Raw genomic sequence first — 22,906 nt, 5'->3', positions numbered from 1 at the left:
GTGGTGTGAATGTGAATGATAAAATGATACATGTGTAAAAATGTCATAAAGATTTTTGAGTCAAGGTTTTACTGTATAGCCCTGGGACTTAAGAGATCCACCTGCCTGTGTTTTTGGAGTACTGAGATTAAAGGCATGCCTCACTATGCTGGGCTCAAGAAACCTGTTATTTCATATGTTTACTAAATTAACACCACATCTACCCCCCCAAAAAAAAGCCAATTCCTTAGGCAGCTGTATTAGTGCAAATGGTACAGAAGAAGCAAGCTAGTTTCAGAACATGAGAAGATGAGGGAGGATCCAGGGTATTTCTTTAGAAAGACAGTGGTTCTTACCCTTCCTAATGCTGTGACCCTTTAATACAATACTTCATGTTGTGTTGACCCACAACCATAAAATTATTAGTGTTGTTGTTATTGTTATTGTTGTTGTTATTATTATTATTATTATTATTATTATTATTATTATTATTATTATTTTGAGACAGGGTTTCTTAGCCCTGGTTGTCCTGGAACTCACTTTGTAGACCAGGCTGGCCTTCAACTCTCAGAGATTCACGATTCACCTGCCTCTGCCTCCCAAGTGCTGGGACTAAAGGTGTGTGCCACCACTGCCCGGCTCCTATACCTACTCTTAATTCTTACCCACCACTAACTGTCTGCTCCTTCTCTGCCACCTCTCTCTGCTTTCAATTGCCTCCTGAAATGCTTCTTTGCATCTCAAGGCAAAGAGGAGGCACACCCACCCTTCAGCTGACTGATTCCTGGCTCAGACAGTCTGGTGGGAACATTCTGTAGGCCTTCCTTTTTCCTGAACCTCAGGCGAGGAGGGCAGGACCTCGATTCCAGGGTCTCGGTGCCCCTGTGCCATCTGAGCTGCCTGTGCTCATCATCTCTATTAATAACCTCCCTCCCTCCCTCCTTCCCTCCCTCCCCCACTGCCGGTGCTGCCCCTACGCTTGCCCGGCTCAGGTTCTCTAGTCAGAGCAGCTCAGTCCTCCAAAGCTGCTGGACCCCAGGGAGAGCTGACCATCAACCGAGCGGCTGGTAAGTCTGTGGTTGTACCATAGGAAGGGGCTGGAACCCACTCTTCTGTGTTTGCAGTTGTGATTCTTCATCTTCAGGGAGTGGCCTCTCTTCTCATCTCTGCTTAGCTGCCAATGGTCCAGTCGGAGTTACAGAGTTGGAAAGAAAGGGACCTAAGGAGTTGGGAGGAATTAAGGTGTGTCAGGAGGTACCTGAGAGATGGGAAGGGGTGCTTTGAGATGCCACTAAGTTGGTAGAGTGTAGTTGTGTTTGTGAGATGGGGCACCACAGAAAACAGCACAGCTGTTAGGGACAGAGTAGAGTGCGTATCTTTTCCTACCGTGTCCCCATCCACAGCCAGATCTTATTCCTGTGTTTCTATCCCCCCACAATTCTCTGCTCCCATGCAAGATATTCCTGAACTGACATCTGTCACAGCTCAAATGCCCTCAGCTCACTCTCCACCCCAGCTCTGCAGCTTGGGATAGGAGTGCCTGAAGGAGCAAGGAACACGCCCATGACCTCTCGGGCCACGTTCCAGTCGGCCTCCTGGAAGAACAACAACCTCTCCTTCCTATGGAGAATGTTTTGGCTAACTCTCCTCAACACTAGCAGAACATTTCTTTACCCCCTTGGACCTTGAGGGAAGTCTGAGGAGGCCAGAGTCTGGAGTCACAATTGTAGTCTGATATTCCAAAACGCATAAGGACTTTAAATCATGCCAGGCCCAAGAAGCTTGAGTACATTGCTCTGCCAGTGTTGTCTTTGAAACCCCCCTTGGCCCTAGCTGTGTTTCCAATGCCCACACAGGAGCTATGGAAGGTGGACACCGATAGTTGGTAAGAGGTAAGGAAAGGGGTGCAGTTCCGCCTCCTGTCCTGCTTCCAAAGAAAGCAGAAGACTGTGACGGTTTATGTTTTGGGGATACTAATTTCTGTGATATATGCACGCATGCACACACACATGCAAACATGCACACGGAAAAAAATCTGAAGAAATTTTGTCCTTAACCCCAAGTTAAGTAGTGCCGCAGTAGTGCACACGCTCATTTTCCCATTCCGTCTCTCCTTCCAGGTCAATTCCACCTCCACCATGCCGCTCTCAGGAACCCCGGCCCCTAACAAGAGGAGGAAGTCAAGCAAACTGATTATGGAGCTCACTGGAGGTAGGGTGTCTGTGCTTGTAGCTCCTTAATGCAGGACTTTTAAGAGCATCCCTGACACAAGAGTCCCAGAAATGACATAAGACAGGATATAAGTCAGAGTGAAAAGAACAAGAAGAATTGTAGCTGTGGAGGGCGTGGGAGGTGGGGAGATGGGAGAGGTAAGGGCCAGGAGGAAGAGGCAGGAGGAACTCAGCATTCACTCTGCAGCCTCCCTCCCATCCTTCCCACTGATTACTCTGAGACAACACCCTGCTAAGATACTGGACATCTGCCAGGCAGTGGTGGCGCACGCCTTTAATCTCAGCACTTGGGAGGCAAAGGCAGATGAATTTCTGAGGTCGAGGCCAGCCTGGTCTACAGAGTGAGTTCCAGGACAGCCAGGGCTACACAGAGAAACCCTGTCTGGAAAAACTGAAAACAAAAAACAAACAAAAAAAAAACCATATTGGACATCATAGTAGGACCCATGGTCAGTGAAGTCTGTGCGAGGACACAGGCTTGTCCTCACCAAATGGTTAACTTCCTTATTTCTCAGTGCTAGGGAACTTGTGTAAGCATTTAAAATAGGAAACTGCACAGCCATACTCCCTGGGGATGCGCACGGGTTACCAAGTGTGAAGTTCTCCTGATACCTTTGGAGTCAGAGTTCACTGAAGAAAAAAAAAGAAAGAAGACAAGGATCTGTGTTCATTAGAGATGGGCAGTTACACATGGGATTGGCCTATCAGCTTTCCAGGCCCAGGGTGTAATTTCTCCATTGGCCACCGTCTGTGGAGTTCTTTATACTTATTCTTCACACCATGCCTATGCCGCTTGGCCCTCTTACTGCTCTACTCAAGTATTCCAACCCTATATGTCCTTCCCTTTGTTCCCTTGTGTTCTTTCTAACTCCAAGCCAGGAAATCAAAACAAAAACACTTCTCATGGACTGTGTATGGTATATGGTGGTGCAAGCCTTTAATCCTAGCACTCAGGAGGTGGGGGCAGGGGAGGGGGCAGGGGCAGAGGCAGGGGCAGGGGATAAGGGACAGGGGGCAGGGAGAAGGGGCAGAGGGAAGGGGGAAGGGACCAGTTGGCAGGGGGGCAAGGGCAGGGGCAGGGAGATCTTTGTAAGTTCAAGGCCAGATCAGTCTAATAGTGAATTCCAGGCCAGTCAGTGCTACATAGTGAGACCTTGTCACACACACACACACACACACACACACACACACACACACACACACACTGAAGAGATGGTGAGATGACTCAGTGATTAAGAGCACTTGCTGCTCTTGCAGAGGACAGAGGTTCAATTCCCAGCACCCACACGGTGGCTCACAACCATCAGTAACTCCAGTTCCAGGAGATCTGAGCCCTCTTCTTACCTCTGTGGGCACCAGGCATGTATGTGGTGCACATACATACATGTAGGCAAAACACTCATACATATAAAATGTAAATAGATCCTTGAAAAATCTTTTAAAAAACACACAAGACAAACAAAAACTTCTTGTAAATCAGACAGACCTGGTCGGCATCTGTCCCTAAATGATCTCTTTTAGAATATACTCAGCTGTGGGTGGTGCTTTCCTTCTCAGTCCAGAAAGCCCTCATTTCCTCTCTCTATTGCGTCTTCTCTACCTCCTGGATAAGGTGGCCGGGAGAGCTCTGGCCTGAACCTGGGCAAGAAGATCAGTGTCCCAAGGGATGTGATGTTGGAGGAGCTGTCGCTCCTTACCAACCGAGGCTCCAAGATGTTCAAGCTGCGGCAGATGCGGGTGGAGAAATTTATCTATGAGAACCACCCCGATGTTTTCTCTGACAGCTCAATGGTGAGTATGGACAATATGGATGTCAAGCCCTTTCTCAAAGCCCAGTGTCTTTCCTGGAAGCTTCTCAGTAGCCCCCCGTATTCCCCAAATACCACTAACCTCCTCTCCATGAGAAATGAGCAGCTCATTAAGCCCCTACATATATTATGTTCCCAACAACTCTAGGGTGGGTTACAGTCCATTTCTGAAGCTTATAGTCCTCATCCTAGAGCCAGTACAGGCATGAGGACCACACCCTTAGGAAGAAAATTCCTTCCCAGTGTGGCTACGTGTTAAAATAAGGTCACCAGATAAAACACAGGACACCCAGGCCTGTATTTTGACACTAAGATACACAATTAGTAACTTTCTACTAAAATGTGTTCTTTGTATTATTGGAGACATGAAGCAAGAATTAAAACCTGCAGAATCTTGAGGCTGACTGTATAGCTGAGTGGCAGAGCAGGTGCTTAGAATGCAGGGACACTATGTTTCATTTCCAGTAAATGACACCCCCCTCCATCAAACAGTAAGCAAGCAAAAGTTCAAAGAGAGTACCCAGTTAAATTTGACCTCCAGATTTATACAATGAGCTGGGTCTCTGAGTAGGCTGAGAAAGGAGAATTGCTTGTGAGTTTGAGAAAAGTTTTTACAATGAATAGTTGTTAAATACGTTGCCTGTAACATGTAACTTTTTGGATTTAAAAAAACAACATAATATTTGAATAATAAAAATTAGGTTTTTGTTGTTGTTGTTTTTAGAATCTTACCATGTAAATCTGGATAGCCTGCAACTATGTAGACCATGCTGGTCTCAAACTCACAAAAAAAAAAAAAAAATATATATATATATATATATATATATATATATATATATATATATATATATATATTCGAGACAGGGTTTCTCTGTGTAGTCCTGGCTGTCCTGGAACTCACTCTGTAGACCAGGCTGGCCCCGAACTCAGAAATCTGTCTGCCTCTGCCTCCCAAGTGCTGGGATCAAAGGCGTGTGCCACCACTGCCCAGCTATTTTAAATTTATATACACAACATTTTTTTTTGATTCTGGGTTTTGAATTTTGGAGACAGAATTTCTCTGTGTAGCCCTGGCTTGTCCTGGAACTTGCTTTGTAGACCAGGCTGGCTTTGAACTCACAGAGATTCACCTGCCTCTTCCTTCTGAGTGCTGGGATTAAAGGTGTGTGCCACCACCTATCAACTACAAATACTTTGTTAATGTAAACATGTCCCATTACATATTTAAGGCATATTTTTTTTACTAAAAATGTTATATGCCTGAACATTAAATTTGAGTGATTATAATTTCATTTGGTAAATCTTGGGATGTTAGAAGAGTTTACTGAGGTTTTATAGCCATCTTCATTTTGAAAGATGCCAGACAGGGGAGCTAAAATCTTCCTTCTTTAAGGTCACACATCTTCTAGCCAGGCTTCTCCAAGACAAGAAAAGTAAGGATTGGAGAGAGGCCAGGTACAGAATGTTACCACAGAGGAGGAGAAGGGGACCGGCTCTATTTCCTCTCTTCCTCCTCCACCTTCTCTGGGTGCTTGGGGAACCGTGGAACTAGATGCTAACGTGGATATGGCCAAGCAGGAGTGTCTGTCACTAGCCCTTCTGCAGGATCAGAGCAAAAGTGCTGAGTAGGTCATAGCTAACTTTAGGAAGCCAAAAGCCCTCCTCTGTGCTGGGTCTGGTTACACTGGGTGGAGCATGGGGGACACAGGGTAAGGTGGCCAGGAGGGCCTCCTCAAGGAGTTGGTGGGGTTATTTTTAGGCTTTGGAGCCCAAACCAGTGTTGCCCTTTTGGCCCTCCTCCCCCGCTTCACCTGCTACAGTTTCACTGTAAGCAAGCTCTGGCCTGATGGGCCATCAGGAGGAAGAGAGGAGCCTGAGCAGGGAAAGAGAGGGCTCCCTGAAGGGCAAACTGAGAAGGGGACAGACAGAGATGGGTTTTTGTTTTTGGGTTTTTGTTTTTGATTTTTTTGTCTTTCTTTCAAATGAAAATTGGATTTTTCCTGGAAACTGACCCTTGCAGTTTCTTGTTGAAGAGACATCTTGGTTTGCTTTGCCAAGATAGGATAGGGAGTAGAAAATGAGTTGTCTTATCTTGAGGTATAATCAGGGAATTATACCTCTCCTAGAAAGCAGTTCCCTCAGGCTGAAAATCTTCCTGTGCACTCATTAGTGGGGATTTCCCAGAGCCTTGGGGTCCTCTGGCTAGCCCTTAGCTGTCACCCCCTTGTGTTTGTGCCTCCCATTGCTAATCTTCATCTTGCTATTTACTCTCTTTTCAGGATCACTTCCAGAAGTTTCTTCCCACAGTGGGGGGACAGCTGGAGACAGCTGGTCAGGGCTTCTCCTATGGCAAGGGCAGCAGCGGAGGCCAGGCTGGAGGCAGTGACTCTGCTGGACAGTATGGCTCTGACCGCCATCAGCAGGGCTCTGGGTTCGGAGCTGGAGGTGCAGGTGGTCCTGGGGGCCAGGCTGGCGGAGGAGGGGCTCCTGGCACAGTAGGGGTTGGTGAGCCCGGATCAGGCAAGTATTCTCACCAGAAGTAATGTGTCTGATCCCCAGGGCAGACATGTCCCTAGGAATGAGGCCTAGTTGAGATATGGGAAGAGAGAGACCCAGGTGTCTTGGACTCAGGAGGTATACAGGATACAGGAATTTGTTGGCTCCACCCACAGCCTTATTGTTTAAGGTTTTTTCCTGCTTTCTCAGATTCAATCAGAAATCTCATTCCAAATGACCATTATGTTACAAACCATAAACAATTCTCAGAATATTATACCCCTGGCCCTAGACTCAGCAACTTCCCTAGTGGTAGCATATGGGATTAGCTTTCATTAGCTACTAATAATAGCTGCTATTATTTGATTTATGTTTCTCTTTCATGGCTGCCAGGTGACCAGGCAGGTGGAGATGGAAAACATATCACTGTGTTCAAGACTTATATTTCCCCATGGGATCGGGCCATGGGGGTTGACCCTCAGCAAAAAGTGGAACTTGGCATTGACCTACTGGCATACGGGGCCAAAGCTGAACTCCCCAAATATAAGTCCTTCAACAGGTAGGATAGTGGGAAAGGAACCAAATGTATTCCACTGTGTGATACCGTGTTTGACTTGTCATGTGGTTTTAGTTCAAATGTTTCAGAAGGGGGCTAAGTTGTAACACGCAGGAATATGAGACCCTCATGGAGGATTTCTCTCTTGCCTCCTGTAGCTGCGTGGTGAAGGAAAGATTTGTAGGGAAGCAAGACCTCTATGTTAGTTCACTGATCAGAGGTTTGGGACTGATTTTTTTTTTTTTCAGCTTGGGTTTTTTGAAGGTAAAATGGGGATTCTACACTTTATGGTTGGAGGTGTCTCCTGGCTTCCTCCCATTCAAGGTGACGATGTCATTACTACAGGATAATTCTTTCTTTATACCCTGCTTCAAGTTTTTATTGTTTTAGAATTGGGCATTGCAGACTATGGATAGGCGATCTGTGTAAGAGCAGGTTGAGGAAGGTCTACAGAAGTGCTTTTGCATTTGATAGTTAAGTCCTCCAGCCACTATCCATTTGAGATGAGGGGAGAGTTGGAGTTGTAAATTACAATATACACTGTATTTAAGATGTTTTAGCCGGGCAGTGGTGGCGCACGCCTTTAATCCCAGCACTTGGGAGGCAGAGGCAGGTGGATTTCTGAGTTCAAAGCCAGCTTTGTATACAGAGTGAGTTCCAGGACAGCCAGGGCTATACAGAGAAACCCTGTCTCAAAAACAAACAAACAAACAAACAAAAAAAGATGGTTTCATACTGTTGGCCTTATAGTATTTGGGGCCAAAATGCTGGTGTATGTCACACCTATCCATGAGACCATGTAGTGTACTAGACTCTTCTCATCACTTACTTTGAACAGACGAGCAAGCCAGGTAAGTGGGTGTTTAGGGAGAAGGAGTACTGGAAGCACAGAAGCAATTTCTATGATTTATAGTCTCTCCTCCCTTAAAATAGGGTGACAGCTCATTGATAAGTACTTTCTCTTTTATTCTGATTCTTAACTATGTAACATGTTCCCCCCCCACACCCCCCAAATCCCCTTCAGGACAGCAATGCCCTACGGTGGATATGAGAAGGCCTCCAAACGCATGACCTTCCAGATGCCCAAGTTTGACCTGGGGCCTCTGCTGAGTGAACCCCTGGTCCTCTACAACCAGAACCTCTCCAACAGGCCTTCTTTCAACCGAACCCCTATTCCTTGGTTGAGCTCTGGGGAGCATGTAGACTACAACGTGGATATTGGTGTCCCCTTGGATGGAGAGACAGAGGAGCTGTGAAGTGTCTCCTCCTGTCATGTGCATCATTTCCCCTCTCTGGTTCCAATTTGAGAGGGGATGCTGGACAGGATGCCCCAACTGTTACTTCAGTATTCTTGTGGCAATGGAGGGTAAAGAGTGGGAGCCATTGCTTTTCCATAATTCAAGTTCCCATTCCGAAGCATCCCTCCTCACCAGCTCAGAGCTCCCGTCCTGCTGTTCCCTACAGAATCTGCTCTTTTATGGAATTTTCTCTGCCACTGGTAACAGTCAATAAACTTCAAGAAAATGAACTCATTCTTCCTCTGGTGTTTGAAGGGAGATGAGAATTGAGGCTGATTATGCACAAAGACTAATTAAAGCAAAATACTAAACACTCTTCATTCAGACTTTAGGATCGTATATGAGCTTTGGTTGCTTACACACAGACCTGCATTGACATCATTGACACCCACAAAAACACATTCATCAGCTATAAACAAACATTATTATTTGGTATTACATGAGATAAAGTCTTGTGTATAAACCCACATGCTGGCATATATATATATATATATATATATATATATATATATATATATATATATATATTGTGCACTGATATGGAAATAAATGTTGGTAACACTTAATACCAGTGTTATCTTTGTGTAACCAATTAAAAGCTGGGAAACACCAGGAAAGGAAAAATGGGTGTTAAGAAAGTGAAGGTTGCTTTGATTTTCACAAAGCAAGATCATGTTTAAAGTTACTGGAGAAGCTGAAGAGATGGCTCAGCAGTTTAAGTAGTAACTGATGTTCAAAAGGACCAGTGTCTGGATGCCAGCAGCCATAATGAGCTGCTTACAACCATTTGTAATCCCAGTTCCAGGGTATATGTTACCATCTTCTGGCTTCCTAGGGCATCAGGCACATATGTAGTGCACATACATGCATGCAGACAAAACACTCAAATACATAAAATAAAAATAAGTTAAGTCTAAAGTTACCAGAAATCAGAGTAAGCTTGGGATTATAAAAGCTTATATGGGGCTGGAGAGATGGCTCAGAAGTTAAAACACTTGTTGCTCTTGCAGAAGACTGGAGTTTAGTTACTTCTAAGGACCCACATTGGGTTCATAATGGTTCATGATGGGTATTTAGGAGGAGCAGGAGGATCATGGGAAGTTTGAGGTCAGCCTAGGTACAGAGTGACACCCACAAAACCACATTCATCAGCTATAAACAAACAATATTATTCGGTATTACATGACATAAAGTCTTGTGTTTGAGGCCAGCCAGAGAGGGCTACACAACAAGCCTCTGTCTCAAACAATAACAACAAAAAACAGAGAAACAAAAAATGAAATGCAGATGGATATGGTGGCTCAGGCCTATAAAACCACAGTATTCAGTGCTGAGGCAGAAGAACCATCTTAAGTTCAAGACCTGGATGAACTACAAAGAGAATTTCAGGATTGGGGCTTGGGAGGCCGGAAAAAAAAAGGGGGAGGGATAAATGCAAATTCGGGCTGAGGACTTGTTTCATTACTTCCTTCAGGTGATCTCTATGTGCTGGAAAATGCTGAGAAATGTTACCTCAGGCTAGGAGGTGGTGATGCATTCCTTTAACCCCAGCACTTGGGATGCAGAGACAGGCAGATAGTTCTTTATGGCTACATAAAGAAATCCTGTCTAAAACACACACACACACACACACACACACACACACACACAACCAAGCAGCAGCAGCAGCAGCAGCAGCAGCAGCAGCAGCAACAACAACAACAACAAATACCAGATAGAAACCAACCAACCAATCAACAACATACCTCAGAACTGGCCCCTCAGGAAAACAAAAATGGAGTGTTTTGCCACCAAATCTTGTCCTCATTGTTTGCCGATGTTGGTGCTCCTATATAAAAAGAAATAATAGAATATACTTGCACTCCAGAAATTTTAAATAAAAAATTTCAGAAAAAGAATTTTTTTTTAAAATTTCAAAACAAGGTTTCTCTGTGCAGCCCTGGCTGTCCTGGAACTTGCTTTGTAGACCAGGTTGGCCTTGAACTCACAGTGATCCTCTCCCTCTGCCTCTGGAGATCAAAGGCATGTGCTACTATGTCCAGCAGAAATATGTATTTTAAAAGATTTATTTTAGCCGGGCAGTGGTGGCACATGCCTTTAATCCCAGCACTTGGAAGGCAGGGGCAGGCGGATTTCTGAGTTTGAGGCCAGCCTGGTCTACAGAGCGAATTCCAGGACAGCCAGGTCTATATAGAGAAACCCTGTCTCGGGAAAAAAAACAAAAAACAAAACAAAACAAAAAAAAAAAAGATTTATTTTGCTTTATGTGTACCTTTGTCTTTGTATGTGCACCATGTTCATGCAGTGCCTGAGGTCAGAGAAGGGTCAGATGCTCCTGAACTGGATTTACAAATGGTTGTAAATCATTGCAGATCCTCTGCAAGGGCAACACATGCTTTTAACTGCTCAGCCATCGCTCTCTCCCCAACACAAGTCTAAAGGTTTGACTCGCACACTGTCGTAGTAGTATGCTGGAAAGCACACTCACTATACTGTTTCCTTTATGCACATACCCAGGCCATAAAAGCCACCCTCTAGTAGAAATCATCTCAGCTATCATACTTGAAATAGAGTAGTGCCGTGTTCTTAGTCTAAATATTTGGCATATTGCTATAATTGTGGTATTTTATCAATTCTTGCTAATTTCTATAAAAATAAAGTTAAACTTAATTTATTTTGTGGTACTGAGGATCAAACTTGGGGTCTCATGAATGTTAAGTGCTCTACCATAAGTTATACCACCAGCTCTATAAATGAAAACTCTATCATCCATATGCAAACATAAAAAACATAGTACATTCAGGTTTTGGTACTATCTTCAGTTTCAGGCACACGGATAGGTTCAGATCATATTCCCTACAGATGAAGGAAAAAGAGTCCTAAGTTCAGATAGTCTGAAATGGGAAGTGCTCTGAGCTTGTCCCAAGGATGTAAATGCTGAGGTAATATAGCTAGGGCACTATAAGATAGGTTTGGGAAGAGTTCTTAGTCTCCACCAGATTCGCCTGAAGGCTGTGGGACCTCTCTGCTAGAGGCTGAGAACTGTAGTCTTTTTGCTGTTTTCTTGTGACAAGATCCTGTGTATCCCAGCTGGCCTTGAACTTCTATCTCTCAAGTGCTGATTATAGGGATGTCTGTATCACTATGCTCCATTCATGCAGTGGTAGGGATGAAACCCAGGGCTTGTGCCTGTTAGGCAAGTGCTCTACCCACTGAGCCACATTTCTACACTTGCATATTGTTTTTGATGCAGGGCTCACACATTCCAGGTGACATGCTCTGCCACACAGCTGATTTCAGGCCCATCTATATCCTTCATTTATTAGTTCTTTGAAAAATTTGTACAATTATATTCATCCTCCTTATCCAAAACTTCCAAGATTTACCCTCTTCTCTACCCACCTAACTTTGTGTCTTTTTAATTTTTTCTCCATCAAGGTCAAGTTATGCTGTATATAATATTGGATGTGTGGCTTTCCACTGAGAAAACTGACTTCCCCTCTCCCAGAAGCTGACAATGCCACTAGCTCCTTGGTTAGGGGTGGGACTTTCTGTCAAACTCCCCTCTCCATGCTGGGATGTGGTCTAGCTTGGGCTAATACAGGCCTTCTGCGTGCTGTCCCAACTACTAAGTACATTAGTGCCACAGCCTTGCTGTGTCCAGAAGACAGCATTACCTTGTAGACATCCCTTGTCTCTGGCTTACACTTTTTATGCCTCCACTTCTGGAATGATCCCTCAGCCTTTGGAACAGGGAGTGTGTTCCTTTTAAAAAATACTTTTAAATTATGTGTATGTGTCTATGCTGTTGTGACCTCATGAGTGCAGGTGCCCTTAGAGGCCAGAAAAGTGTTGGCTCCCTTGGAACTGTAGTTACAAGGGGTTGTGAGCTTCCTGATGTGGGTGCTGGGATTAAAAATCAGGTCCTCTGGAAGAGTAATATAAATCCTTAACTACTGAGTCTCTGCTCCAACCCTCATCTGTATTCTTTAACAAATGTTTCATCTTATGCCTACTCTTTGTTATGGGTTCTATATTAGGCCAAGGAGGTACAAATAACCCCCATGTGATAAAAGAACTTTCATAGTCAATCATGAAATAATTACTAAATTTGCCCCTTAAAATGGGTAGAGGGTGCCCAGCATCTGTTGTTAATATCGCTGAAAACCTAGAAACTGAGTATTTTTCAAGATCAGATTTTCTGGAATTTAAAAAACTGAGAAAAAAAATTTATGAGACAAATTTAAAAAATTTACAGAGCCAGAGTGATTGTTTCTTTTGTAGATAAGTCCACTTAGAAGACAAACTGTGATGAGAAGCATCGATGGTGGCCAAACGCAGGTCTCGGGTTTTACCACCACTTAACAGTTTTAATGAGGCTTCTACAGGCACAATAGAGCATGCCTGTTATCCAGGCATCCTGGAGGAAGAGATAGGAAGATAGAAAATCTCAGTCCAGTCTGAGAATAACTCAGAGTAAAAGGCCATCCTGAGCTACCCGGTGAGATCCTGTCTCAAAAACCTAAGGCTAGCTGGACATGGTGGCACATATCTTTAACCTCCACATTGAGGAGGCAGAGGCAGGTGGATTTTTATGAGTTCTAGGTTAACCTAATCTATACAATTCCAGGCTGGCCAGGGCTACACACTGAGACCATGTTCCAAAACAAAACCACAAACAAGCAAAAACCTAAAGGCTGGTGAGATTGTTTAGTGGATACAGGTGTTTGTCTCTAAGCCTGGTGACTTGAGTTCCATGCTAGGGATCCACACAGTCAAAGGAGAAAACTGACCTCTGCAGGGTGTCCGTCTATACACTGCATCCCCAAATAAATGTAATAGATTCTTCATTGATAAGAATTTATCAAAAAAAAGAAAAAGAAAAAACATAAAATGAACAGTTAATGTCTGAGTATGTTATACAGCAGTGGTTCTCAGCCTTCCTAATGCTGTGTGACCCTTTAATACAGTTCCCCATGTTGTGTGACCCTCCAAACCATAAAAGTACTTTATTGCTACTTTATAACTGTAATTTTGCTACTGTTATAAATTGTAATATAGACATCTGATATGCAGGATATTTGACATGCAAACCCTGAAAGAGTCATTTGATGCCCCAAGGGGTCATGACCCAAAGGTTGAGAGCCTCTCTAATAGCCTAGTGGCAGGCTTGACTAGGGAATTTGGGTCCCATTCTCTAGTTGCTTGAGAAAATTGTTCTCTTCTTCAATGTCTTCTGCCGTCATTTTTTTTTTTTTCTTTTGAAGGGTCTGTGTAGCTCTGGATGTGTGGAACTGTGTGGAATGGGCTAGCCTAGACCTTGTGGCTAGGCTTTGCCATCACACCCAGGCCACTATCTTTATTTTTACTGCGGTGTTGGGGATTGAATTTAAGCCTTCACAGATGCATTGCTCTGTTTTAAAATTCAGGAGAAGCCAGGTGTGGTGACACATGCCTTTAGTCCTAGCACTTGAAAGGCAGGTGGACCTCTGAGCTCAAGGCCAGCTTGATCTACAGAGCGAGTTCCCCAACAGCCTGAGCTACATAGTGAGACATTGTCTAAAAAACAAAGGAACTCAAGGGAGTCCTTTCAGATAAGAATTTGTGATTCTAGTGGGTTCTTGTACTCACTGGTTTTTGTATTATTCAAGGCTAGCTCTTGTTATTATTTGCCTAGCCTCTGCAGCCATTGAGTTAGCAATTTCAAAGGTCCCTTTTTTATAAATCACATACCTAGAATATTATTCCTCTGGTAGAGTGCTCATTCAATATTACAAAGTCTATGTTGTACAATATTATACTTATTAGAGAACTGCATGTGATTGCTGAGTTCATTAAACATTTCTGGTTGAGACTGAAATACAAATTAAGTATTTTAAAACTTTTTACTTATTTTTTTATGTCGTATAGATGTTTTGTCTACATGTCTGTGCACCTAACACATGCAGTGTCCCTAGAATACATTAGATCCTCTAGAACTGGAGTTGCTAGTTGAACCCTGGTCCTGTCTAAGAGCTACACTCTCCACAAATACTCTTAACCGCTGAGATCTCTCTTCAGCCTCTAAACACCAGTTTCTGAAAAAGTAAGGGGAAAAAAACCAATCTTGGATGAGTGTGGTATTGCAGGGCTTTAATTCTAGCACTTGGGAGGCAGAGGCAGGTGATATCTGTGAATTCCAGGCTAGTCAGGGAGGACAGAATGAGACCTTGTCTTAAAAATGAAATAGATTAATACTGATTACAAATGATTTTTTTTTTAATTAATTAATTTTAAGAGACAGGTTGCTCTACCTGCCCTGGAATTCACTATGTAGACTAGACCAGAGTGGCCTGTAACTTGCAAGAGATCTACTTTTCTCTGTGTACCGAGTTCTGGGACTAAAGGCATGAGCCAGCACATCTGGCCTGATTAGAAATGGAAGCGATTAAAAATATTAGTGAAATTAATTTTGTTGATAAATGTAGCAAGTGGAAATTTTAAGTTGTACATTGTAGTTAGCCATGTTTTTATTTGCCAGAACTAAAAGCACAGACTTAAGGGCTTCCAGAGGTAAAAATTCTTTCCAATTTCCATTGTCCTGTTCATTCCCTATGTTTCATTCCTCCTTGTTGACCAATGTCCCATAAATCCTTCCATTTCATAGGCTTGCTTTATTGGCATGAGAGCAGAGTCAGAGATTCAGAGGATGTAAACACAGGCCCGCAATCAACAATTTCCGTTTGCATCCCTCGGCTAAACACCTAACAGTGTTTGTTTGTTTTCCTTTCTTTCATTCCTGTGCGTGGGCCTGTGATTTATTTCCAATTTTGGTCTCGAAAATTGATGGGGCGGGGCACCTGGGATAAACTTTTCCCAAGGAAGCCGAGTTAAGTTTGGCAGAAGGTATGAAAAATTCTTGAAGGTAACCTGGAGGTGAGGTCAATTTCGGGCCTACCCACTCCATCAGCAACAATTCCACAAGAAGGGAAAATGTCAGAGAAACGGAACCTACGGTAAACAGTTCTCAGTCTGAAGAGAAAGGAGCACACATGACCAAGTTTATTCCGGCAGAGGGTCTGCCATAATAACTGTCCTCAGTGGGAACAGACCACCAGCTTAGCCGGCGTTCTTCGACTCGGTCAGAGCAATTGGTCTTGGGCCGCGTTCCACCTCCAAATCTTCCCCGGCTCACCCTGAGCCGCCCCGCAGCCGCCATCTTACACAGGACTATCGCGAGACATCCTCAGCCGTCAGTCGCCAGACTCATTTTTCAACGAGTCTCTTTTCCACGTTCTCGTCGACGCCGAGGGAAGTATCGCGAGAGCTGGTTGCCTTGGCTCCCTGTAGCTATAGCAGCCGCGGCGGTTAAGGATGCGACGGCGGGAGCGGTGAGTGCGACACTCTCAGGGGGGCGGGGCCGGCGGAAACGGGGTGCAGGGGGAGCGCAGGGGGAGCGCAGGGGGAGGGGGTGCGGAAGGTCGGGTGTCGGGGGACCTGCACCCCGGGGTGACGTGTTAGGAGGGACTTACGTTCTGCGCGCAGTGGGACGGGGCGTCTTTCTGAGCTGGGGCACTGCTCGGAGGTCCGGGGACAGGGGGCAGGGAGACCCGGGTAGAATTGGGCTCAAGGGGTGCAGGTGTGGGAGCGGAGAGGGATGCGAGTGCTGGAGGCTGGGAGGGTAAGGAGAATCAGAACCGGATAAAAGGAGCCAAGCTGCATCCGAAAGAAGTGGGAAGAAAATGGGGGTAATGCGCACAAGAGGGTATGTTGAATGGGAGTAAAGAGTTGGGCCCACGTTGATTTTTCCAGTGTTGGCGGGGGGTGGGGGGGGGGGGGAGGACAGGAGTGCGGAAAAGAGGGAGAGTCAGATTTTTGCAAGCACCCATTCCCTCCCCGCTCCACCTAAGGCTGAGCTGGGCCACTCGGCCAGCACCTGACTCCTAAATGATGTGGCGGGAATGGTGGCGTCCCGGAACCTTCCAGCTTTCCGTTCCCTTTGCCAAAGAAATAATCGAACGAACCAACACTCTGGACTTGTGGAAGGAGAAGTCTTGGAAAACTAGTACTAGTTGTAGAGGATCATTTTAGCTTACAGACTGTGAGTAGGATAGTGATTGATTGCTGCTCTAAAATAAAGTGTGGGGTGGGGGCGGGAGAGAGACATTCTTGAGAAAAAAAAAAAAAAAAAAACCCACAAACCATGAGGTGTGCTTCCTCTGGAGCGTTTGTGAGCTGAAGGAAGGGGGTGTGTGTTCACAACACGTTTTTTTCCCCAGATTCATTCAAATGTAGAATTCCTTTACGATGTGCTCGTGGAATTATATATGCAGTGTAAAATCAGTAGAGACGATATGGCAAAAGAATGTACAGTAAGACACTCAAACCTTTCACAAATAGAACTTAGAGACAGAATAAATTTTGAATACCAGGAAATAAAAGCAACCTTAAGAAATTAAAATTACTGAGGGAAAAAAATTACCGTCTGAATCTCAAGAGCTGTTTTCAGGAGTTGAGTTTGGACTTTTTGGCTGGTTAATTCATTTCTAATGGAAATCATGGCTTCATGTCAGGGGTAAAGATAATTTAGCCATTTTAATCTGCAGAAACAAGCTTTCCAATTTTTTTTCCTATTTTGTAGGTATATAAAGAGTAACTTCTTTTGATTATATAACCGATTTTGCCATATTGAGATTCTAAACTCATTAATTAGAATAATGGCTTTTAAATCCTTGAGCTATCATAAATATTGTCATAGAACCCACTTATTTGATGTGTATTAGAGGAAAACTTAGTTTGTGATGTTTGTAACTGAACTTTTCTGGGACAAGGTAAAGCTTTATGTGGTAGTTGAACAAAATTTTTCTGTGAGAGTTCAACAACTTAAGGAACCCCTGTTTGTGTAGAGTATTATGTAAGGTGTTGTAGGGAAAAGGTCATGCCATATATCCATTCAACAAACATTTATTAAGACCTATTTTGTGTGGAAGGTCTCAGGGTATAAAGGTAAAAAGTATAAGGCTCTCTGCCTTTAATTGCTTAGAACCCACGTGGGAGACAATAATGAGACATAATGGTGACATAATGAGCGCACTATACTAACTGTAGAAAATAGGTTCTGTCCTTGTATTTACATAGTTGACAAGACTTTAAAAAAAAAATCTTTAAAAACAGCCAAATTGTGGTGGCACATACCTTTAATCCCAACACTGGGGGTTGGGGGGGCAGAGGCAGAAGCAGGTTAATCTGTGAGATCTAGACCCAGTGTGAGTTCCAGGACAGCCAGGGAGGGCTACACAGAGAAGCCCTGTGTCCCCATTGGCACCCCTCTAAATGTGTGTGTGTGTGTGTGTATACATATGAAACATTAAGCAAATTCTAAACTATGCTACATAAAAAATATTTATGAATATTTGTCAGGAGAAAACAAGGTTATAATGGAAACTGAAGGAGCGTTGTCTAGCTTGCTCCCCCACTCCCTACCCCTTGAGATGGGATTGGTAGCCTGAATCTTCCTGTCCAGCTTTCTGAGTCACTGAGATTACAGATGTGTGTAGGTATCAGTTTCTAATCTAGTGTTCCTTTACATTTTTTCGTTTTAAAAATACTGGTTATTGACTATTCTGCAGGGAGACAGACGGCCAGGCAGTAGTTGTACTATACAACCTGTAGCTTAGTCTTTTAAAGTAAACATCCCAACTTTTTTTTTTCTTGGTTCTGAGACAGGATCTCAAGATACAAATATCACGTTTTTTGTTTTTCTTGAGTCAGTATTTCATGTAGCCCAGGCTGGCTTGGAACTCTATGTAGCTAAAGACAGTCTTGAACTGCTGATCTTCCTGTCTTCACCCCAACTCTGGGATTATAGGCATGCACTACCTTGGCAGGCAACTTATAACATTCTTAAGTTCTTAATACTTCTTAATACTTCTTCATAATATCCAGTAATCATTAAGTTCACGTTCTGTGCATGTCCTCTCCTCTGTAACACAACAGCTGATACCTCAGGGCTTTCTTTTTTGCCTCATGCAAGCAATCACCTAGGGCCAGTATGGCCTTGAATACCTGAGTTTTAAAAATAAGGATCAGACTGGAGAGAGAGCTAGCTCTGTGCAGTGAAGATCGTGGCACTGCACTTGTAGAGGAGCTAAGTTTGCTTCTTAGCAGCACCACCTTGTGGCTAACAACCACTTTAACTCCAGTTCCTGGCAATCAGCTCCCTTCAGGCTTCTGCAGTTGCTCCTATACATGGCATACGTACACTCAGCTCTCATGTAAATAGAGAAAATAAAAATAAATCTTAAAAATAAGAATAAAGAAGTTTAAAAAAAAACTCACAAAACAAAAGAAAGCTGGGATTAGTGGTACAGCCTTGAAATCCTATAATTTGGTAGGCAGAGGCTAGCTTGAGGCCAGTCAAGACTACATAGGGAAACTCCAAGTCAAAAAATTAAATGGCAGGCTGGAGAGGTGGCTCATCGGTTAAGAGCACTGACTTCTCTTCCAGAGGTTCTGAGTTCAATTCCCAGCAACCACCACATGGTGGCTCACAACCATCTGTAATGGGATCCGATGCCCTCTTCTGGTGTGTCTGAAGAGAGCAGCAGTGTACTCAGATAAAATAAATCTTAAAAAAAAAAATTAAAAATTAAATGGCAGCAAAAGATGAGGAGGTGTCAAATGAAGTTGTTAGAGATCATAGAGCTGATAAATGCCAAATTAGGAATTAGTTGGAAGTGATGTGATTCTTATTTTTTAAAATAAAAATAGCATAGTGGTACATGCCTATAGTCCTGGTTACTCTGGGAGAATGGGACAGAGGATCATGTAAGCCTAGAAGTTCCATACCACCTTGTGTATAACCTGGGAGGTCTCAAAGGAAAGAAGAAAACCTAGAGTCAGGTGAGCAAGATGACTCAGTGAATAAGGGTACTTGCAGCTAAGCATGAAGACCTGAGTTTGTGTCTCAGGATCTATACTGTGCTGGGAGATTCCACAAAGTTGTTTTCTGACCTTAACATATATATGTGGCATAGACATAATTTTATCCTCCCCCAACTCTTGTGAATGTAAAAACATACAAAATGTTTAAAAAAAAAAAAAAAAAAGAGAGAGAGAAAGAGAGTGGGACACATATACATAAAACCTAGACTTTGGTGTTCTCAGTGGTATCATGCTTGGACTGAGAAAAGTCCAGGGTTCAAGTCCCAGCCCTGTAAGATACATTAAAAAAAAAAAAAAAAAAAAAAAAAAAGAGTCTTTGTCCAGACTCACTTTGTAGACCGGGTTGGCTCTACAAAGAATTCGCAGACTGCTTCTGCCTTCCCAGTGCTGGGATTAAAGGCAAGTGCAATCACACCTGGCTAAAGAAAGATTCTTTAACTGGGTGTGGTGCTGCATACCTTTAATTTGAGAGATAGGCAGGTGGATCTCTGTGAGTTGAGGTCAGCCTGGTCTATATAGTGAGTTCCAGGACAGCCAAGGCTGTAGAGTGACCTTGTCTCAAAAGAAAGAAGGAGAGGAAGGAAGGAATGAAGGAAGGAAGGAAAAAAGAGCAGTCTTGAAGCAGAAGTGATATTGAGGTAGAGAGAGATTGAAGTCGAAATTGTCTGGGAGTCAAAATTTAGGGGGCTGGTGGGAGAGCATACATTTGTGGAAGGAGTATCTCTTCATAGATTTTCCTCCCTCATATATTTATACTACACAAGGGAAACTAATTTGAATATATTAGCATGATGTTAAATTTGAGGGTTTGTATTGTTATACAGGGACTTGATTAATTATAATATTCATGCTGTGTATAATTGTATAGGGAACTATGCTTGGGAAAATAGTTGTAACAAGAAATAATTAACGTTTGCAAGCTCTCAGGAAATGATTGTTTTAGTAGTGGAAATGGTTATTTATTTATATTCATATATGAGGCAAATGATACTTTTTAAAAATTTAATTTTGTATGTATGAGTGTTTGCCTGCAACTATGTGTATATACTACATGTGTGCCTGGTGCCTGTGGAAGCAAGAAGCAGGTACCAGATCCCATGAAACTAGAATTATGGATGCTTGTGAACACATTTAGGTCCTGGGAAGTAAACCTGGGTCCTCTGTAAGAGCAGCAAATATTTTTAAATGCTGAGCCATCTTTTTAGTCCCAAATGTTACTTTTTAATTTGGTACGCTTTGTTTTTGTGTTTGTTTGTTTGTTTGTTTGTTTTTTGAGACAGGGTTTCTCTGTGTAGCCCTGGCTGTCCTGGAACTAACTCTGTAGACCAGGGTGGCCTCGAACTCAGAAATCCACCTGCCTCTGCCTCCCTAGTGCTGGGATTAAAGGCGTGTGCCACCACCGCCCGGCTAAAATTTATTTTTATCCTTGAAAGTTTTTGTTTGTTTTCATTTTTTGAGACAGGGTTTTCTTATGTAGCCTTCTCTGTCCTGGAACTCTCTCTGTAGACCAGGCTGCCCTTAAACTCACAGGGAGCCACCTGCTTCTGCTTCTTGAGTGCCAAAGGCAAATGTTCTACCACTGCTGGGCTTATTTACTTAACTTTAAAAATTAAAACTGTATATTTATTGTGTGAGTATGTGCATGTATGTGTGTGTGTGAGAGTGTAGGTGCATCTGTACCATGCCTCATGTGTAGAGGTCATAGGACTATTGGGAGTTGAGATTCTCCTGTAACCTTATGGGATCTGAGATTAAAGCAAGGTAATCTAGTCCTGCAAGAAAGGGCCTCTACCCTCTGAGCTATCCCACTGGCCCTGTTTTGTTCTGTCTTGTTTTGCTACCCTGAACTTAAAAAGTAGCTGAGGTTGGCCTTGTACCCGATCCTCTTGCTTCTGTCTCCCAGTGCTGGGATTACAGTGAATCATCATACCTGACTCTAGGGAATGTTATTAGATTAGACTCTAAGGTAGTTAACTAAATATTTTTATATGGCAGTGTTTCCTTCTTGATATATATATATATATATATATATATATATATATATATACACACACACACACATATGATAGACTCATACATATACTCACACAAATCTGTTTTCATGGGTTTTACATTATTTTTTGTTAATGTATATGGGGTTTCATGTAGAGATCAGAGAACAACTTTTGGAATTGGTTCTTTTACTTCCACCTTGTGGATTCTGGGGTTTAAATTCAGGTGATAGACTTTAGTGTTAAATGCCTTTACCTGTTGAGCCATCTTACTTGAAATTTTTGGTTCAAATCAAATCAGGGTAGCCTGTGTATCTGAGATCCTTTCTCAAAACAAAACAAAATGCAGGGCCAGTGGGATAGCTCAGAGGACTAGATTACCTTGCTTTAATCCCAGATCCACAAGGTTACAGGAGAGTCTCAAATTTTTGGTTTTACATACATACATACATACATACATACAAAAATCACACACATATGTAATTTTTAAAGATTTATTTTACATGTATGAATGTTTTATCTATAGGTAAATATATATATACCACACCTGTCCTTGGTGAGGTTAGAAGAGGGTGTTGGATCTTCTGGAACTAGAGTTACTTATGGTTGTGAGGCACCAAGAGAGTACTGGGAATAGAACTTGTTTCTTTGCAAGAGTAACAAGTGCTGTAAACTTCTCAGCCATCTCTCCAGCCCCTAATTTCAATTATGTGTGTGTGTGTGTGTGTCTGTGTATAAAAGATTTATTTATTTATTTAATGTATGTGAGTATTCTGTTGATTTCTTTATTTTATACATGTGAGTACACTGTCATTTTCTTCAGACACACCAGAAGAGGGCATTGGATCCCATCACAGTTGGTTGTATGGTTCAAGCCACCATGTGGTTGCTGGGAATTGAACTCAGGACCTCTGGAAGAGCAGTCAATGCTCTTAACCCCTGAGGTGTCTCTCTAGTTCTTTTCTTTTCTTTTATTTATTTTATTTATTTATTTTTTTTTTTGAGACAGGGTTTCTCTGTGTAGCCCTGGCTGTCCTGGAACTCACTCTGTAGACCAGGCCTTGAACTCAGAAATCTGCCTGCCTCTGCCTCCCAAGTGCTGGAATTAAAGGTGTGCGCCACCACTGCCCAGCTCTCTAGTTCTAACTATATTTTTAAAGTACATTTATTTGTGAATGTTTGTGTGTGGGTGTGTGCATGCCATGGTGTGTTTGGAGAAGTCAAAGGACAACTTGCCGGACTTAGTTCTTTCTATCATGTGAGTTCTGGCATTGAGCTCAGGTCCTTAGGTTTGGCTGCAAGTGCATCTGCACTCTGAGCTATCTAGTTGGCCATAAATTAAAGCTTTTTGTATCTGTCAATACCTTTTTTTTTTTTTTTTCCTTTTTTATTTTTCTCTTTTTTGAGACGGAGTTTCTCTGTATAACAGCCCTGGCTGATCTGGAATTTGCTTTGTAGTCTAGGCTGAGCTTGATCTCATAGAGATCCACCTGCCTTTTTCTCTTGAGTGCTGGGATTAAAGGTATGTGCCACCACGCCTCCTACCCCCACCTTTTTTTTTTTTTTTTTTTTTGATTATTTTAGTCCACTGAGTCTGACTGGGGACTGTCCACATACTTATGGG

The 22,906-nt window shown here is 43.0% G+C and overlaps 2 protein-coding genes and 1 long non-coding RNA gene across 6 annotated transcripts in view; 2 read left to right on the top strand and 1 right to left on the bottom strand.

Moving 5' to 3' along the window:
• The first annotated feature begins 923 nt into the window (after positions 1-923).
• On the top strand, positions 924-8,602 carry Myoz1 (myozenin 1). 3 transcript variants are annotated; one of them, XM_034497910.2, is made up of 6 exons: positions 924-1,046; positions 2,100-2,190; positions 3,823-4,001; positions 6,298-6,538; positions 6,908-7,073; positions 8,095-8,602. In XM_034497910.2, the coding sequence occupies exons 2-6, from the start codon at positions 2,118-2,120 to the stop codon at positions 8,324-8,326; spliced, it is 891 nt and encodes a 296-aa protein (XP_034353801.1). In that variant the 5' UTR covers positions 924-1,046; positions 2,100-2,117; the 3' UTR covers positions 8,327-8,602. The 3 variants fall into 3 exon arrangements, with proteins under 3 accessions (XP_034353801.1, XP_076787337.1, XP_076787338.1); XM_076931222.1 differs by lacking the exon at positions 924-1,046 and adding an exon at positions 1,097-1,221; XM_076931223.1 differs by lacking the exon at positions 924-1,046 and adding an exon at positions 1,713-1,871.
• LOC143441746 (uncharacterized) lies at positions 1,043-15,599 on the bottom strand. Its single transcript, XR_013109407.1, has 3 exons — positions 15,363-15,599; positions 10,114-10,196; positions 1,043-1,198 (listed from the first exon to the last, which is right to left on the bottom strand). It is a non-coding gene; the product is annotated as an uncharacterized LOC143441746 (long non-coding RNA).
• Positions 14,863-22,906, top strand: part of Usp54 (ubiquitin specific peptidase 54) — a 93,106-nt gene continuing 85,062 nt past the window's right edge. Inside the window, exon 1 of one of the 2 annotated variants that reach the window (XM_076931207.1) lies at positions 14,863-15,738. The gene's annotated coding sequence lies outside the window, so the exon portion shown is untranslated. Of the gene's footprint in view, positions 15,739-16,025; positions 16,113-22,906 lie in introns of those variants that run through there. The other variant, XM_076931208.1, reaches the window with a different exon arrangement.

The sequence above is a fragment of the Arvicanthis niloticus genome, chromosome 3, assembly GCF_011762505.2.
Source record: "Arvicanthis niloticus isolate mArvNil1 chromosome 3, mArvNil1.pat.X, whole genome shotgun sequence".
Lineage (NCBI taxonomy): Eukaryota > Metazoa > Chordata > Mammalia > Rodentia > Muridae > Arvicanthis > Arvicanthis niloticus.
The sequence above is the reverse complement of the archived record's forward strand: the minus strand, read 5'-3'. Positions and strand labels throughout refer to the sequence as shown.

Bases quoted from the DNA above. Each gene is read 5' to 3' on its own strand.
- Myoz1 (XM_034497910.2), top strand. From the start codon at position 2,118: ATGCCGCTCTCAGGAACCCCGGCCCCTAACAAGAGGAGGAAGTCAAGC. The intron at 2,191-3,822 runs GTAGGGTGTCTG...CTCCTGGATAAG, and splicing joins GATTATGGAGCTCACTGGAG to GTGGCCGGGAGAGCTCTGGC. The intron at 4,002-6,297 runs GTGAGTATGGAC...CTCTCTTTTCAG, and splicing joins TTTTCTCTGACAGCTCAATG to GATCACTTCCAGAAGTTTCT.